Source organism: Athene noctua, chromosome 3, assembly GCF_965140245.1.
Source record: "Athene noctua chromosome 3, bAthNoc1.hap1.1, whole genome shotgun sequence".
NCBI lineage: Eukaryota > Metazoa > Chordata > Aves > Strigiformes > Strigidae > Athene > Athene noctua.
Window position 1 is genome coordinate 19,029,821 of NC_134039.1, and position 17,314 is coordinate 19,047,134.

Here is a 17,314-nt window from a genome sequence, read left to right on the forward strand (position 1 = left end):
ACCAGCTGGTGGGACCTGCAAGGGAGGACCTGGTGTCCCTGACCCAGCTGGAGTTCATCCATAAAGGGTAGGGAGGTGTGCCCTGCCAAATCACACATGAACTCTCTCTTCTGTGGTCCCAGAGACTCAATCTATTTCACACACATAGCAGGACTCTCTACATCACCGTCACCATTTCCCCAGCCAGCAGACCTCTGTGGGGCAACATTACTCACCTTTAAACTCTCCCACATCCTCAAGTGGAACAAAGCTGGGCCACTGGCCATCCTCTACAAGCAAAGCTCCCTTATGGGATGCTGTGTTCCTCTGTTCCTCCTGCAGACACCCAGGAACAAGATGAAGGAGAAAGTCTGGAAACCCAACATACATGCCAGAGAAGTGGCCGCGCAAGCACTTCTGCTTGATTGGACATAGGTGACTTGTTGGGGCCTGAAATCTCACAGCTCAGGTTGGCGCTGGTATTTCTTTACTGGTTTGCTGCCATTTTATGTATCTTGCTGCACACCACAGTCCACCATCAGATGGGAAACTGCCAAGCCTTTCAGTTTGCAATGTGGGTTAAGTTTCTAAGCAGGTTACTTATTTGGGGTTGTTTTAAATGAGCTATTTCTTGCTTCCAGGTAGGCTACTGCAGGCCTTGATGAGAGTCTGGCTTTTCTGTTGCTTTTGTGGTTAAACCCAATAAATGCCAGGCCAAATACATGTCTGCTTTTGAGAAGAAACGAGTGACCATGCAAAGTCTGAGCAGTACAAACCCCTGAAGTACTGCCTCTGCTGAGGAGGGTTTTTTACTTGCAGAGTTCAATTTCTCACCCCTCCCTTTAAAGCTCACTCTTCCCTCTTCCTAGAAAAAATCAGGCTGAACCAGGCCAAGGTGTGGGAGTGGAGCAGGGAAGGGGCCACTGCCCGGTGTCAGCGCAGTTCTTCCCAGGCCTGCGGCACCCCAGACGAGCGGGCAGCCCTGAGCCCAAGGGGGCTGACTACGGCGCCTCGGTCGCCTTCTCCCACCGTCGGCCCGCGCTGCCGTGAGGCGCCGCCATCTCGCGGCGGCGGCTTGTGGAGGCGGCGTCCCCCGCCGCGAGCAACGGCGGAGCCAAGTTTCACTTTCTGTGCCTGCGCTTTACGGAGCGGGAAATGAAAACTAAGCGGTGGGATGGGCGCTGCTGCCCTCTGACGCAGCCGGCGAGAAAAGCGGCGGGGCAGCCCCATTCCGGCCGGGAGCACCGCCGCGGCAGCCGCTGCCCCTCCGCGCCTTCCCGCTCGCTGCCGGCGGTCCTGCCTGGTGGCAGCCGCTCCCGCCCAACGGAGGTGCTCCGCTGTGCCGCAGGTGAGCTCCCGTGGGGGAAGACGTGGAGCTCCCGAGGGCCTCTCAGCTGGTGCGGCGTGAACGTGAGGACCTGCCGAGGCTCGAAGCGCTCCTGGTCCTGTGGGAACTGGTGAGAAAACTTCTTTGCTGGCGTGTCAGATAGGATGAGCCAGAGCCACGAGAAAGGAAAAACAAACCTCAACAAAAAAACAACCAAAACCAACAATCAGTAGAGGGAAAAGAAGAAGGTTGAACAAACGCGTAGTTTGACAGCAAATTGGGAAGTCTTGTTTCAGTCGCATCTGAGAGAAGTGTGGAGGTGAAGGGCTCAAGTCCCTGTGGCAGCCCTTCGAGGAACACCTCAGGGTGGCCATCTCCTCCCCAGGGCCGTTGCCTCAAAGCCCACCTCCCACCCCAGCACCATCCCCCTGGCTGCCTGCTCCTCGAGGTACCCCTGAGGGGAAGGGCTGCCAAGGGGGAGAGGTGGGGGATCCTCCTTAGGCAGAGGGGGGTCTCGAGGGCTGTGGTACGGGGGTGTGGAGGGACTCTTGGGGGTTTGTCGTGAGAGGCTGGTGTCTTGGGAGGGCAGTTAGGCTGTGGAGCTGGCCAAGGTGAAAGGAGGGATGCTGGGCTGGCTGAGGGAGGGGGAGAGAGAGGACTAGATGGTTAGGGTACGAGAGGGTATCGCTGCTGTCTTTTCTCTGCCTAGCGCTAGCGTGGTCACTTGGCTCGGCCAAGCCATGTGTGTTGAGGAAGCGGTGCTGAGTCCTACCCCTGACCTGCAAAGGAAACTGAAAAGCAACCCTGCTCCTCCAGTGAGAAGGAAGTCAGGAGCAAGAGGAGAGCCTGCTCCTCAATTCTTGTGCTCACTCACCATTTTTTTTTATACATTTATTCAGGGAAAGGAAGGTCATGTGCAAATCTTAGTAATACCATACTTCTGATAACCAAAATAAGGCAGTTCTGTGCAAGGGTTGGGAAGTTTGTTCATGTCCCCGCTCCTGCACTGGGGTTTCCGCTGGTAGTGCCTGGGGGAGAGTTTCATCAAACCAAAGACCCAAATCCTCCCATCTGTATCCCCCTGCACCTTCCTGCCCTAATATCTTTCAGCCTATTTCTCAAGTCAGCCAAAGCCTTTTAGCCCTGAGCTTGCTCCTTCATCCCACCCTTAATCCTACCCCTCCTGCCAAAAGCTGTGTCTTGCAAGTTCACCCCTTCCCCAGTATATCCCTAGCTGTTGTTCACCTACCTCTGTTTTGCCTATCCCCCTCCTTTCTGTGTCCTTCAGCATCCACAGGAGCTGTGTGCATTACTTACCTTCTGTCTGAACTACAGCAACTAAACCCAGTGACTCCTGTACAAGGAAAAGATGGGCTCCAGCTCCAGCTGGGATTTCAGAAACCTGAATGCCTTATTAAATCATTTCCAGGGAAAGAGGCGGTGTGAGTTCAGACTCTGTTTTGCGAAAGAAGAAATCTAATCAAATTCTCTTTTCCTGTGCAGCTGTTCTAATCAGTGGTTTTGGAAATAAAAAGCAATATTCTTTATGAGGGGTTTTTTTTTCCCTGAATAAAACTCTTCAGCAAATTCGACAATGTGTAGTGAAACTGATGTATGACACTTAGAGTTCAAAAGTAATCTTCAGAAGTGAAGAATTGAAAGTACAGTTGGGAAAACGTATACTTAAGCTTAAAAGTAACAGTTGGGGGAGAAAAAATAATTTCCAGTTTCCATGCCTTAATCTTCAGAAACTTTAATATTTAACATTATTAGGCACAGTTAACCTGAAAAATAACTTGCATTTAAAGCAAAGGTTTTCTTTTTGTGGAAGGCGAAACCAGGTTTTTTTTCTTACTTCCCTTTCTTGGTAGCTTTCTTTCATTCTTTCAGCACCTGGCCTCAGGTTCATTTTACATGCTATATAATATTTGTAAAATAATAAATTCTGAGCTTTTTTTTGGTTTTGTTCCCCCCCTGTGAATGCTTCCCTAAGCATATCCTTTTCTTTCTGATTCTGCCTCCTGGTTGGAGATGTGCTTTTAAAAAGTTTCATTTTTGTGTAACTGCATTTTAATATTTTTTACATTATTTTGCTTGTGTATTTTTCATTTGCTTTAGTTTGGTGATTTTTTAAAACTTACCTAAAGAGCTAGTAGCTGAGTCATAAGAGACTATCAGATTAAAGGTCTGTTCATACTGCCTTGAAAATCAAGGCATTATAATGGTTTTCTTGCTTAAACAGTTACTTTTTCCTGTGATCACTTGAAGGAGCATACAAAGAAACTGCTGTTTAGATGCTTACATGTGTTTAAAAGTCACAGTCCAAAGTGCCCCAGTAGAGCTGTGACTAATGCGCTTAAAAACAACGTGGAGAGCCCAGCACAGAAAACAAACAAATGCTTATCAGCTCAAAAAGCTAGAGGAGGTGAAATTTGCCCTTTTGAATACTTGGGTGACAAATTGTTACTTTTACTAAACAGAGGAGTTTTGTAACATCTGTCATTTGGACAATATTAATCATATTATTTATCCCATCTTCTTGAACAGGGATATCTGGAGTTCCTTGGCTAGGTGGAGCTGTTTCTGTGGAACTGAAGGTTCATTTATTTATTTAGCCACAAAAGGAAGACAGGGTGTGCAATTGCCATCAAGCTGCATGTCTTGTTACCTTGACAGTAGCCTGTACACCTACAATACCCGTGTTAATTCAAATATACCAAATGTTGTTGCAGTAATCTAATTGTATTGACATTCCAGCTTTTTATAATGAATATGCCAAATACAAAGACAAATCCTGTGTTTCTGGGTGCTCCCCCTCTTTCTGATTTCTGTGTCTCTCTGCAGTCCTTCTGTCTTTGTACAATATTGTTGATGGGACAAAGAAGTGGACATCAAACAAGAAGCAAGAAACTAGAGCTGGCACTAAGCAAGACCATGATGACAGAAGAAGGAGTACAAAATAATAAAGAGGAAGCCAAAGAGCCAAAGGCCAAAGAGCAGAGGCTAACATCAGTCTTTGGTGTGGCAGACTTAAAGAATGGTAATGCTTTGTCTATTCTTCACTCTCCTATCTTCCATTTCTAATGCCTGCTGTTCTGTTCTCTGTCCTTTGGCTTTGTTTTCTCCTATTCTTTACCTCTTTACTGAGGAATATACAGATGATTCTCATTTTGCCCTGTCAAGTAAGCATTTTGATTTTTTGGGAAGGTATTACATGAGGATCTCAGAGCTTTTTCTTATTTTAAATCCTCAAATTGTCCATTGCAGCCGAAAAGGTCTAGATTGCTGGCTGTGTTTGGAAAGAGACAGGGCCAGCTTGCTTCTGGATTTGCTAAACCGTGAACTAGGCCCTAGTTATTCTGCTGCATCACTAGATTGGCCTCTCAAAAGCTGTCATTGGTATTTCAGATGTATATACTGTTCTATCCCAGCTATAGCCTTCCCTTACCACCAACTGTATGCATTTCAGAGTTGTTCTGAATTTCTGTTCCATGTCCTCTCTCCCTTTGGTGATGACTCCAGAAGAAAAACTTCTAATTTCTGACCATGGTTACTTATACTGCTTTGGAGCACAGAATACGTCATCTTCTGTGAACAGCTGTGACTTGCTTTTTCCACTCCTTTCAGGCTAGTTTCTTTCTTTGAAATCATAACAAAGATTACCAGAGGTAGGCTGAGGGGGAAACTTGAAGCCTGTATGGTGGACAGCTAGCATGTGGTCCCACATGTAGCTCTTAGTTTTGTTATTAGGCCTAGCTGTGTAAAAGCCTGAATGAAAATCCTCATACAGGCAGCCTTTGACTTCTGATTTTTTTTTTTTGTCATTTTATGTTTAGGTGTGCAATGTGAGGACTGAAAATAGAGGAACTGGGAGACATTTGAGTATCATAATGAAGGCTTACTTGGATTTTTCCTGTCAGTTGCCAAACAAAAATAAATGTTATCTGTTTGAGCAACATAAGAATAGATTGAAGGCTTTGTCAAGTCTGAACCAGATGCTGAGCCTGTACACTGAATGGCTGAATATATGCAAGAGGAGTTTGCCACTTTCAAATAATTTTCACTTTCTTCTCTTGTACCTATCTCCAGGCCTCACTTCCTCTTTTTCTGTGCCTACAGAAGCTATTGGACTGTACAACATTGGACAGAGCTGCTGTCTGAACTCTGTGCTCCAAGTGTTCCTCATGAATACACACTTCACAGGGATACTTCGAAGGTACCACCTGTTTGAATTAACCTGAGATAGATACATCCATTGTTGCTCTGTTGTCTCCTCTCCTTTTTTTTATGGGATGTACATTTGAAGGCTTGGATCATCAAAGTGCTAGCAAGGTGCTTTCAGTTCACTCAGCAACATTGCCTTGTTCTGTCTGTCATATATAGGCTAGGGCCTGCAAATGTAGAAGTTGCAGTGTTCTGACTTGTTTGTCATTTCTGATTCACGTGCTGTTTGCACACTAGTAAGCTGCAGTCTTGAACCGAGTCTTTATGACTTGTATCTCTCTTTTCCATAACAGGATATGATTTTATTCCAGGTATACTCATAGGCCATTATAACTAAAGGTGTGTCATGTATAACCATATCCACTATTAATTTTGTAACTTTAAGCATATAAGTATAAACATATTGTGATCCACAACCTCTGGCCCCTGATTGTCCTGGTTAGCACCTGATAGAGGATAAGTGTTGTTGCAGATAGCAACTACCTAGTGTTATTTTGTTTTGCTTGACAGTGCTCTCTACTTGTCTGTGAGGAGCATTTGGACTTCTGCCTCCCTACCAACTATACTAATAATTGGTTTGATTTGTTTTCAGTTTACTCAATTCACTGCAGCTTTAATCATCTAAGTGGATCATTCCTATTCAGTCCTCCTTTCGCCAGATTTCTTACACACTCATCAGTATGCAGAGGGGGAAGAAGACAAGTTACAGACATGCAAAAATGAGAAGTGTCAGAAATGGTCAAAGCTAAATAATGGAGACAGTAGGTTACCATTGTTATTTGAGGAAAGACTGAGAAAAACCTGCGGACTGCAGTAAATTTAGGGATGATCAAGGGTTTTTCAGTTGGCATATAGTTGGAATACAAGCATTGTGATACACATGCCCATGAAATTTTGAGTGTATGTTGAGAATGAAGGCATGAAGAGGTGGGAGGCAAGAACAGCTCTGAAACTGTCTGTAACTGATGTTTCTAGAACCCAGAAAGCACTTTGGGTCCTGCTTGGTTTGCCCCTTATTCAGGAACAGGCCAACTTTACAGTTGTGGCCTTTTACTTTAGAAATGTCAGTCTGCACTGTGGGATGAGCTAGTGCATGTGTCTGCTTCCTCATCTTCCTTCTTTTGCTGAAAACGTGCCCATTCTGGTTCCTCTTGAGTTGCTATCGGTGCTGTCCACCTCTGCTCCTTCAGGTGTGATGTCTAATATTTCCCCATCATACTGCTTGGTTACCATTCATGTTGCTTCTTCTCTTTATAGGATCACAGTGCCACCAAGTCCTGTACAGAAGAGGAAGGATGTCCCATACCAAATGCTCCTGCTGTTGGAGGCAATGCAGTGTGGCAAGCAGAAAGCTGTTTCTCCCACAGCCCTCGCTTTCTGTCTTTCAGAATACAGAGTGAAATGTAAGCAGCACTGCCTCATGCCCACTTCTGTCTGCAGACCAGGGATGTTAATTATCAAGCACTAACAAGCAGTACAGAATCTGACATCTCATTCAGAGATTCAGAAATGGGAGGAGTTAGGTATACGATGACGTAGTGCTCTTTATAGCTGCCTCCCAGTTGTGAGTTAGATGCTGTGTCTTAATTGTGAAGAGGGGAAGGAAAGCTCCTTCCAGATATCCTTGCTAATGTCCGAAGGGTGTGAAGATTATCAGGCTGCTACAGGACTCAGCTACTGATACTGGCCGGAGGGAAAGGGGGGCTGTGCAGGGCAGAGGGGGGACAGTTTATAGCTTGATATGTCTTGCTGTGTTGACATGGTAATAGTGAAACAGCTGCTATTATTACAGGGAAGGGATTGTATGAAAAAGATACTGAGTTCACCCAGATCCTCAAGAATAGAAACAATATCCTTCCTGTTCCTTGTTATAAGGGCAGAGAGAAGAGTTTGATGGCTTAACCTCCCATGTGGGCAGGATCCCAAAGGAGAGAGACTGTTAAATGCATGGTGACTAGTAACAATGGGATGCTGAGGGTCTGTTTATATATACAAATACACAGGGTATATCCAAATGCCCTGATCTTTCTCATATAGAAACCCAAACAGGACAGCACTGAAGGGGACAGATGGTAGCCAGCCCAGACCTGTATTAAGGAGGAACATGAGATAACATGAATATTTCTGCTTGCATCATATTTCTCTCTGAGACTGAATGGCTCTGCATTCTGCCTTCTCCCAGTTAGAGAGATGCCCAAAGAGAGTTTGTAAAGCTTCGCAGTCTCCCACCTTGCCCTTCTGCTTTAAAATTCAGGTGTGGTTCATGAAGTCCTATATCCCAGCAAGTGGTGCTTTACCTGGATCAGAGATGTGCTGTAAGACATGAGGAAAGGTGTATTTTCTGAGCTTCATTTAGTCAGGGATGTCTGTAATCTTACTAGAACCTAGCTGAAGTCAGTACGTGTGGACTTGCAGGGCAAGTTGAAAGCACTTCCACCTCAGGGTGTTGGATTGTTCCACAGAATTTGTTTGACCTATGATCAAGCATAGAAGTAGTCCAGAAATACCAAGATTTTGCAAACATATGTGTAGTTTTTGCCCAGTTCCTAAATCTTGAGTTCATCATGGGCTGATAACTTACATTCTTTGCATTCAAGGATGTGTATTTTTCCCCCTCCCCACCAAGTTCAATCTTGAAGCAATTCTCTGCTGAGCTATTCTAAGCAAGCTGTGCATTGAGCTGTGTCCCACCATCGTAGGTTTCTTAATATGCCAGTTTAGCCAGAGTAGAAAGCCAAAGTGTAATGTTACATCATCCTTGGCTTCCTATGCTGAAACTGCCTGCTTTTTCCCTGGGTAGGGATCAAGGGGTTTATACCATTCTGTGGATGAGACATATGGATAGGCCTCCCTATCATTTTTATCTCTAAGTGTTATAGCCTTAGAGAGGGGGTGGGGTAGACAAGTCTGTGGAGTAACAAAGGTGGAAAAGAGAACAGAATTCTCTCTGTATTGTTTCTAAGGAGGACTCAAATAAATGCATCCCTCAACTCAATGAGACATCCAAGCCCTGTCATCCGGTAGGTATTGAGTAGCCTCTTGGCCCTGCATCCGGTGACAAGAACATGATTTTTGCACTGGGTTGTACAATGGGGTGGTCAAGCCCTCTTGTCTTTTCCCACTGCCTGCTCAGGTCACACAGAGACATTGCAGCTCATGTCCAGTCTAAGCTCTGTTCCTGGCGGGGGGTGGCAAGGGAACAAGAGACTGGATCTGATGGGGGACAATAAATCTCTCTTTGCCATCTGTGGGAAATCTGTGCTTGGTGCTGTTCATAATACTGATTAAGGTTGTATTTTCTGTTTGTCCAGTGTTTGTGCAGCATGATGCTGCTCAGCTCTTTCTGACTCTCTGGAACTTGATAAAGAGGCAGATGAAAAAGCCAGAGCTGGTAAGGATGGTCACTGAAATGAACACCAGGTCATTTGGCCCTTGTCATGTGTGGTTACCTCTGCTTCTTGAAGAAGAATCCCATTCACTGACAATTGTCCTAAATGAAATTCTTAGAATTATCCTCTGTTTGGATCTCTCCTCGCATCTTTCAAATCTGAGAGAGAGTCTTCATTTCATAGGCTTCAACATTTTGAACTTTTGTTCCTCTTACTTTTAGGGCATGCCAGGGTCTCCATTCTAATGGGAGAGCTGATTAATAGCAAGAAGATTGATCTTTTTGCAACGCTGAATTTAGTTATCTTGGATTTCTTTTTTTCCCAAATTTCTGTAAACATTTATTGGTGTGTCTTGACACAGCTATTCCATTCTTTGAAGTCAGCCATGTGCCTTTTATTATAATTAGTCACTGTTAGCATGCTGTGTATATGACAGTTTCTCCCAGAAGGGCTGTGTAAGGTAAAAGTGACTCTTCCTCAACCCACTGTCCTAGTTTTCTTCATAGGCTCTTGTTGCAGTTCCAAACAAAACAGTAAAATTCTGCGTCAGAGCAGACATTTAACTGTCTGATCTTGTTATAGGCTGTGTCTTTCCACTCTGCTAGGGGAGGAGGGGAAAGAGTTGTTCTCCTTTAAATGGTGGGAAGTGTCCCATCCACATAAGTCGTCAGATGTGGGTTCAAGCCTTGAGGCAGTAACACTGTGTGAAGTAACTGTCCATATGGGCTTTCCCACCCACGGAGGGAAGTACCTCAGCTGTGTTATTCATAAACCTTGTTTTGGCCTTTTTTTACCCTTCCAGGTTGAAGAGCTGGGTGATTTGTACACTATCTGTGTACAGGAGCATCTGGCCTGTCAGAAATGCTCGTTTGAAACAAAGAGGAACAGCAGCATGTTAACCCTTCCACTCCCGATGTTGGATTCCAACTCTCACATGCTGAAGACTCTGGTAAGTACAGTGGCAGCACTGTTTCGTTAGGAAGAAGATTCCCCTCTGATCACTGCAGGACCCTTCTCCATGGAGCACTGGTGGCTCCTGGGACTCGTAGAATCTCTGCAAGAATCTCTGCAGGGTGTCTGGGACTTTGACATGATCTTTTCTGATTCACATTTCTTCTTTGTTTTGAGGGGTTCTAAATTTCTCAAAAGTTTGTTTGACTTACGTGATGGAAAATAAAGTCCTTGCATCTCCTTTCTGAAAAGTGTTTTGACTAAACTCTGCAAGACTCAAAGATTTATACTACATAGTGATGTGTACCTGTGAGACCTTAGATACCACAGTGGGATGCCTTAGATAACTTGTAATCCCTGGCCAGACACCCTACGTTTGCCCAGTGCAGTGTTCTTTTACTGTTAAATCAGTACTGCTCTTTGATAGCCAGATACAGGAGTGATGGTGGCTGTGTATGTGCTGCCACAAATAGACACTGGATTTTTCAGGTTACAGTGGACCATTGGATCTCATTTATTCTCTGATCACTTTATACTGTTTCAGCCTTCAGAAACCTATTTCAAAACCTCTATAAAGCTTTGAAGTAGGTATAAAAGACACTTACACATCAATATCTTTTTTTGTGGAAACCGTGGTACTCTATTTTTTCCAACTAATGTCATCACAGCAGCAGCTAGGAAAATGGGGTACCTTTTTTAGGCTGCTAGGCAATCTTTTGTCCTTTGAATAAAATATGCCTTCTGTTTACTGTTTTCTATTTGCCTTCTATTTGCTGCCAGTTTTGCTGTTTGTTTGTACCCTGTGAAACTAAGCAGAAATAGAAATCCATCTTGAAGGAATTCAGTTGAAAGAACTCTCTGTCTTCATAGGAGGACTGTCTGCAATACTTTTTCCTTCCAGAAGAGTTGACTGATCACAACATGTGTTTCTGTGAACAGTGTGGAAGGGAAACACCTTTTTTGCAGGTAATGAGAGAATTATTTCCTCAAATGTCTCTTACACCCAGAACTCCCCTTAGGACTGGGCAGGGTGGGGAAAGGACTCAACCATATCAGTTTTAGAGGAGATCAGCAACCCAAAGATTTGTCAGCAAAGCAATGTCAAATAGATATAAACCACATTAATCTTTCCTGTAGCAAATTCCCTACTGTAGATGCAGTTCTAGCAACTAGAAGAAAAAAACAAAGCAAAACAAAAAATCCTGAATGTTTTCATGGGTTTAAGTGTAAGTTACCAAGGGGTGCAACATTTCTGTACTAGTGGAAAAGCTGCTGCTGGTTTATGATGTGCTTCCACTGTGGGGCTTTACACTGCTGCATAGCTCCAGGGGTAGACAAGAATATGTTACTGGAGCTGTGCATACACATAAAATTAGGATAATGTGGGGTGATTTTCTTTCTTCCCTGCTCTCCACTGGGCTCCCCATTTTTTACAGTATTTCTCTCTGTGAGCTGATGCATTAGTTGTTTTATGAAGAGGCAAGTGCATGTGAAGAGACTGCCTCAGCTCAAGGCTTGGGGGGGACTTTCCACAACATTTTCACCATTGGACCACCTCCAAGGCCACAGTGCATCCATGTGTTTTGGTGGCAGCCATGGCAGCAGCAGTAGCATCAAAAGGCAGTGTTGGAAGGAATAAGCATCAGCTTGGCATCCTCCACAGACCTCTGGTGGCCACATGTCACAAGGAAGTTGGCTTGCCTCTCCTCACCTACCTAGTGCTAGCAACCTACAGTTAAGAAAGCAGATGAAAAATGAAGCAGCCCTTGAGACACCCAAGGCTGGGTGCTGATCATGCTGAAGTTGAAAAACTTGATTATCACAGTTCTGTGTGTGTCTCATGTATGGCGGATGAGCTACAAAGGTTTGGCATCTGCTGTCTGGTGGAACTGGCAATCATTTGACTGTTTTCCATGCTACATTCACTGGGTGGCAATGGCTGTTTCTACCCCACCTCCCCAGGGTTTGTTCCTTAGTTCTGAATGGTATTATTTATTGCTTTGCAGAGCATGAAGCTAGTCCATCTGCCACAGACTCTGACCATACACCTAAAGCGCTTCTGCTTCGAAAAATCAGCCTGCATTCACAAGCTTAGTCACTATCTGCCATTCCCACAAGACCTTGATTTCAGTGCAGTCTTGACAGAAAATCAGTGCCAAGCAGATGACAATGAAAAGGTGAGATGCTCTTAAGGCCCTGTTTAAAAAGGGCAGATTTTCTTCTCCTCTCTGCTCAAAGCTCATAAAAATTTAAGAGATCACACCAGTCTCGCCTCAGTTCAAAGCACCTGTCTTAAAAATCTATGTCTCGGGCTTTACCTGTGCCTGGTGTTGTCTCACATCCTATGTTTTTAACTGATTCAGGCATTATTCAACTTCCTGTGCTCAGATTAAATCACCAAAGGCACCAGAACTGGAGCTTTCTGCCATAAGGTCAAAACCCAGGCTTTACATAAAACCCCACCCAAACCCTTTTTTTCTGAGAGTGTTTAGCATAACTTCTTTCTTCCATTTCTAAATATACTAAAGAGAAGATGAAAACACAGTTCATTTGGGTGATGAAATCCAGACATTGTAAACAGTGGTGTCTCAGAGGCAATTTTTGTCCTGTGGTTCAGCCTTCAGGGCAAGATGGCCTTGGTGAGGCACAGACCTACTGCTTTGCAATCATCACCTGTCTGAGACGGGAACTCCATCCCTGGCAGTTTCCCATGCAGTGGTGTTTGTCACAGAGTTGAGGTTAGCAGGGAGACAACAGCTTTGCTAGGCAGCTGAGAGTGATTTGCCACACTGTACATCTGTTCCCCTTACTGAGAAATAACAAGGAAAAGTGTGGCCATAGGAAAACCTTGCTGGTGCAATGTTGACTGCAGTGTAACTCCATGCTGCCCCTTTACTGTCCTACTGCCTTTTTCACATTCCTGTGATCTCCAGGGAGGCTGCCAGCCCATAGCTGTCAGGCTGAAAAAGGCAGGATCCTCAAGGCCAATCTAATCTTTCTCCTTTTTCCTTACGAAACACACATTCTTGCTGTTCTGGCTGCTGCTTCTCTTCAGCCTATGGCAAATGAGAATTGCTGTGCTGAACATTACTCTTTGTGGTTCTTCACAGGCTGCCTGGCAGTATGAGCTTTTTGCTGTTGTTGCTCATTCAGGATCAACTAATTGTGGACACTACTGTGCCTATATTCGAAGTCTCACAGAATGTAAATGGTATTGCTTCAATGATTCTGAGGTCTGCCAGGTGAGGAGACAAATCCACATTTCTTTTGTAGCTTCCTGGACATTCCTCCAGATCTCATTCCGTCTGACTGACTGCTGATTAAAGAGGGCTAGGAAAGAAAACTGAAGCTGCAGAGCTTTGTGCACCTCATTCCTCTGCTACAGCTCACTCTGAGCTGAAGGCAAAGCAGCTCTAGCTTCTGTACCAAACAAGGTCTCAGGTTCTGGTTTGCAATTTTCAGAAGCAGCCATTCTCTGTATACCTTATGTTACTTTATGTACTCTAGATCTGTTTAATGTATTGTCATGGTTTGATGCTTGCTCACCCTTCTGCCTGCCTAGGGGATGGGGGAGAATTGGAGGGATGAAGGGAGACTAGTAGGTTGAGATAAAAAACAGTTTATTAATTGTAATAAAATAATAACAATAATAGAAAGTACAGATGGGTAATGCACAACGTGATTGCCCACCACCTGCTGACTGATACCCAGCCTGTTCCTGGCTAGCGATCCTGAAAAGAACAAGGTCCTGCAATTGCAATCCTGGAAGCGAGAGAGAACCCCCTCCTTCCCAGTCAACCCTACTTTATATACTGAGCACGTTGTTACATGATACAAAATATTCTGTTGGCTAATTTGGATCTGGTGCTCTGGCTGTGCCCCCTCCTGGCTTCTTGTACACCTGAGCATGGACAGGACATGGGGAGTTGGAGAGACCTTGATCTCTTAGCCACAACCATAAACATCAGTGTATCATCAGCGTTCTTCTCACTGAATCCAAAACATAGCACTATTCTAGCTACTGAGAAGAAGAAAAATTAACTGTATCCCAGCTGAAACCAGGACATGTATGTGTTCATAAGAGGCAAAGGAACTCTTTTTTCCTTGAAGGGTAAAAGCGATAAACCAATTTATTAAAAAGTTTTTAGTTCCTACTACCACTTACCTCTCATATGAGAATTGCTCTGCTGGTATCACAGTATGTCCATCTCTTAGTTTTTACCAGCCTCCTCTTGTGTGTTTTTCTTCTCTAGGTATCGTGGGATGATGTTAAATGCACCTATGGACATTCCAACCTCCACTGGTAAGCAGACGTATCTCTGTTTTTACCTAATACTGCTCTGAAGTTTGGAATGAGGGTAGCAAAGAGAAGGAAGACAAACGTTTTGAACTGCATATTGCCTGGGATGTGCTGGGTGTGCAGGAGAGTAGAAAGGCATGCTTGTATACTGGTCACTCTGATGTGACTGTATATGACTATACCAGGAGCCTGCAGGATTACTGAGTAGTCAGTCACAAATGGGACTTCAGGAGTGGTCATGTTACTTATGATTGCCACTTGGACTCTATATCCTGACTGACGTTAGTCAGTCACAATTCCTCCACGATTTTCTTTCATGTATCATAAAATGAGCTGTGGAGAGAAAGAATCACTCCTGTAAGCTATAGCGCTGTCAGCTTTGTATGCTGCCTTAGGAACACTGGAGAGGGCCAGTTCAGTTGACCTAAACATCAAAAAGCTGAACAGGAGCAAACCTGAGAGGTTACTTGCCACCTAGATCTGCAAAAATACATTTTGTTTTGCTTTTTCTTTGCTTCCACAGGGGAGAAACGGCCTATCTCTTGATTTACATGAAGAAACATCCTCAGTAGCCTTATCCAGGAGTGTGAGAATGTCTTGGGAAGCTGTGTGTTACTGGAGCTCAGCACCTCTGTGCCAGTGTGGACATGTACAAATGTTCCACAAGAAAGACATTCTGCACTCAATCAGTGACCTCTACCTTTACATTTACTTATGAAAAAAGTGCAGAAGAGACTCAGCTAGAGAAAGGATCTAAGAACTATTGCACCTAGAAACGTTCTCTTTCATATATTTTTATATTTATGTAATTCTATATATTAATTTCCTCTTAAAAGATAGTGAAGTTCTCATCTCTGCTGGCTTGCCAGTTGCTTTAATGCTGAGGCCTAGATTCTAGTATAGGGGAAGTGTTTGGCCTGAAAGTCTTGAGAAACAGCTGGAACAAGGACCAGAACCCTTATGATACATGAATCAGTGATGTTTACTCCTTAAAACCTCCCTGAAAATTAATCACTGCAGGGGTTGAGATATGTTTGAAAGTTGGTGTCAGCATAAAGAGGTGTTTCTAAATCGGGAGCTATTGTAGTTCTTTACAAGGCAAATTTGTATATATTTATGCAGATGATTATTGTTTTAGCATGCTTATCAGGCATTTATGTGCCTTTTCTTTCCTGTATAGATGTGGTGGGTTGACCATGGCAGGATGCCAGGTGCCCACTAAAGCTGCTCTATCACTCCCCTCCTCCGCTGGACAGGGCTGCAGGGCACAGCCTGCCTTACCATGGGCTTCACCAGAGGCTGCAGGGGAATCTCTCCTCCCCCTCCTTCTTCACTTGCCTTGGTGTCTGCATGGTTTTTCTCTTGCATAGTCTCACTCCTCTCTTTAGCTGCAGATGCTGCCTTTTCGGTTTTTTCCCCTTAAATATGTTATTGCACAGGCGATGCCACTGTGACTGATGGGCTTGGCCTTGGCCAGTGGCAGGTCTGCCTTATAGTCAGCTGGCATTGGCTCTGGGAGATGTGGGAGGCTTCTAGCAGCTTCTCAAGAAGCCACCACTGTAGCCCTCCCTGCTACCAAAACCGTGCCACTCAAACCCAATATAGAGCAATGGAGATTCTGAAGCTAGCTAGTGATTTTGCACAGTACCATCCATCCACTGTGTTAAGAGGAGATGTGAGATGCCTTGATGTGCTTGAACTTTTGGAATTTTCCTTTAATACTCTTCAGCTGGAATTGCCAGCTCTTCCTTCTTTCTTTCTGCCCATGAAGTGGAAACATCCCTCAAGCAGAAAGTGTTCTGAAGAGAACAATTTTATGAAATGAGTAATTTTTAAATATACTGTTGAGTCCTGTCACTTTGTGCTGTTGGTTCAACCTGTGCTCCCATGGGAAGACCAAACAACTGGAGGAAAAATGTAGAGGGAGCTAGAAAGAAAGGTTGGTAACGTGATAATGGGAAGAAGAGTGTTCTAAAAGGTCATCGCAAGACTCAGCTGTGAGGAGAGTTAAAAACTTTTGTTGTGATGCTTTTAAAGCACTCGTTGTGGTAGGTCTTGACATACCTGTTTGTGAAAGGATTGGTGATTCCAGTAGTTTGAGATCTAAAAGTACCTCCTAGCCTAACATACTCTTTGACTGTATCTTTGCAAGGGTGCTATTTTTGTGTGACTGGGCACATTTTAAAATTACTGATCTAGTTATAGTAGTAGCTATATATAACCTAATTTTATTTTGATGATGAAGTTCCCAAATCATTTCTGTTTTCTGTTGTTATGTGGAAGGTGAATTGAGAGAGCTTGGAGCATAGCTGTGAAATTACATTTTTATGAACTAGCAGGTTTTTATTGCACTGTACTAGCAAGGTCCATTATTCTGTTCTGCTCTCTTGTATTTGTACTGTTCATTCTGTGTTAAAAAAAAAACCAACAGTGTATTGTTTGTCACCAGAATGAGGAATTTTCAGCCTATACGCCTTTGGGAATGTGTTATACTCTTTCTAAAGCACCTTGCAATATGTAAGAAAACCAAGTTCCTGTCTGCTTTATCCAGGGCTTTGCATATGCGAAGTAGCTGAAAGACAGTTCTCTTCCAGAAATTGAGAAGTTAATGGGTTAAGAGACTTGACAAGACATTTCTAATTTGATATAACCTGAAATTTAAAACCAAGCTATGCTTATGAAAAATGCCTCAAATGTGTCATAACCTTCCAGGTTTATCACCCATCAAGGAAGCAATTGCTCAGATAATATTAAGAATCTTTACAGACAGTATGTCAGTGAAAAGTATTTGGTGTTTTTTGAATAAAATAGTATGAGGTAAATTCCCTAGAAAATAAATCTTGTGAATTATTCTTTGTCTGTTTCTCCTAAATGCCATCAATGCAGGTAGGAGGCTACAGGCCACACACTCAGAGGATGTATGCTCAGATTAAGTGTTCAGGCTAGAGCTACTGCTGTTTAACAGCTGAGGAAATGAGGCTAAACCTTCCCTGGGCCCTTTATCCTCGCTCTGGAGACAAGATGGTTTTATTGTCAGGTTTGTTGTCAAGTGAAAGCTTATATTGCTTCCAGATCCAGATGGGCCACGGGAGGAGTGGGAGAGTGTGCAAACTGCATCACATATAGATTAAAAAACTCTGCCTG

The 17,314-nt window shown here is 43.9% G+C and overlaps 1 protein-coding gene across 2 annotated transcripts; it reads left to right on the forward strand.

Annotated features, from left to right (window-relative positions):
- Positions 1-1,316: 1,316 nt before the first annotated feature.
- Positions 1,317-16,991, forward strand: USP18 (ubiquitin specific peptidase 18). Of its 2 annotated transcripts, XM_074901304.1 has the most exons (11): positions 1,317-1,436; positions 4,151-4,346; positions 5,426-5,522; positions 6,788-6,933; positions 8,842-8,921; positions 9,722-9,868; positions 10,741-10,836; positions 11,877-12,047; positions 12,981-13,112; positions 14,124-14,173; positions 14,694-16,991. In XM_074901304.1, the coding sequence occupies exons 2-11, from the start codon at positions 4,178-4,180 to the stop codon at positions 14,740-14,742; spliced, it is 1,137 nt and encodes a 378-aa protein (XP_074757405.1). In that variant the 5' UTR covers positions 1,317-1,436; positions 4,151-4,177; the 3' UTR covers positions 14,743-16,991. The 2 variants fall into 2 exon arrangements, with proteins under 2 accessions (XP_074757405.1, XP_074757406.1); XM_074901305.1 differs by lacking the exon at positions 11,877-12,047.
- Positions 16,992-17,314: the final 323 nt, after the last annotated feature.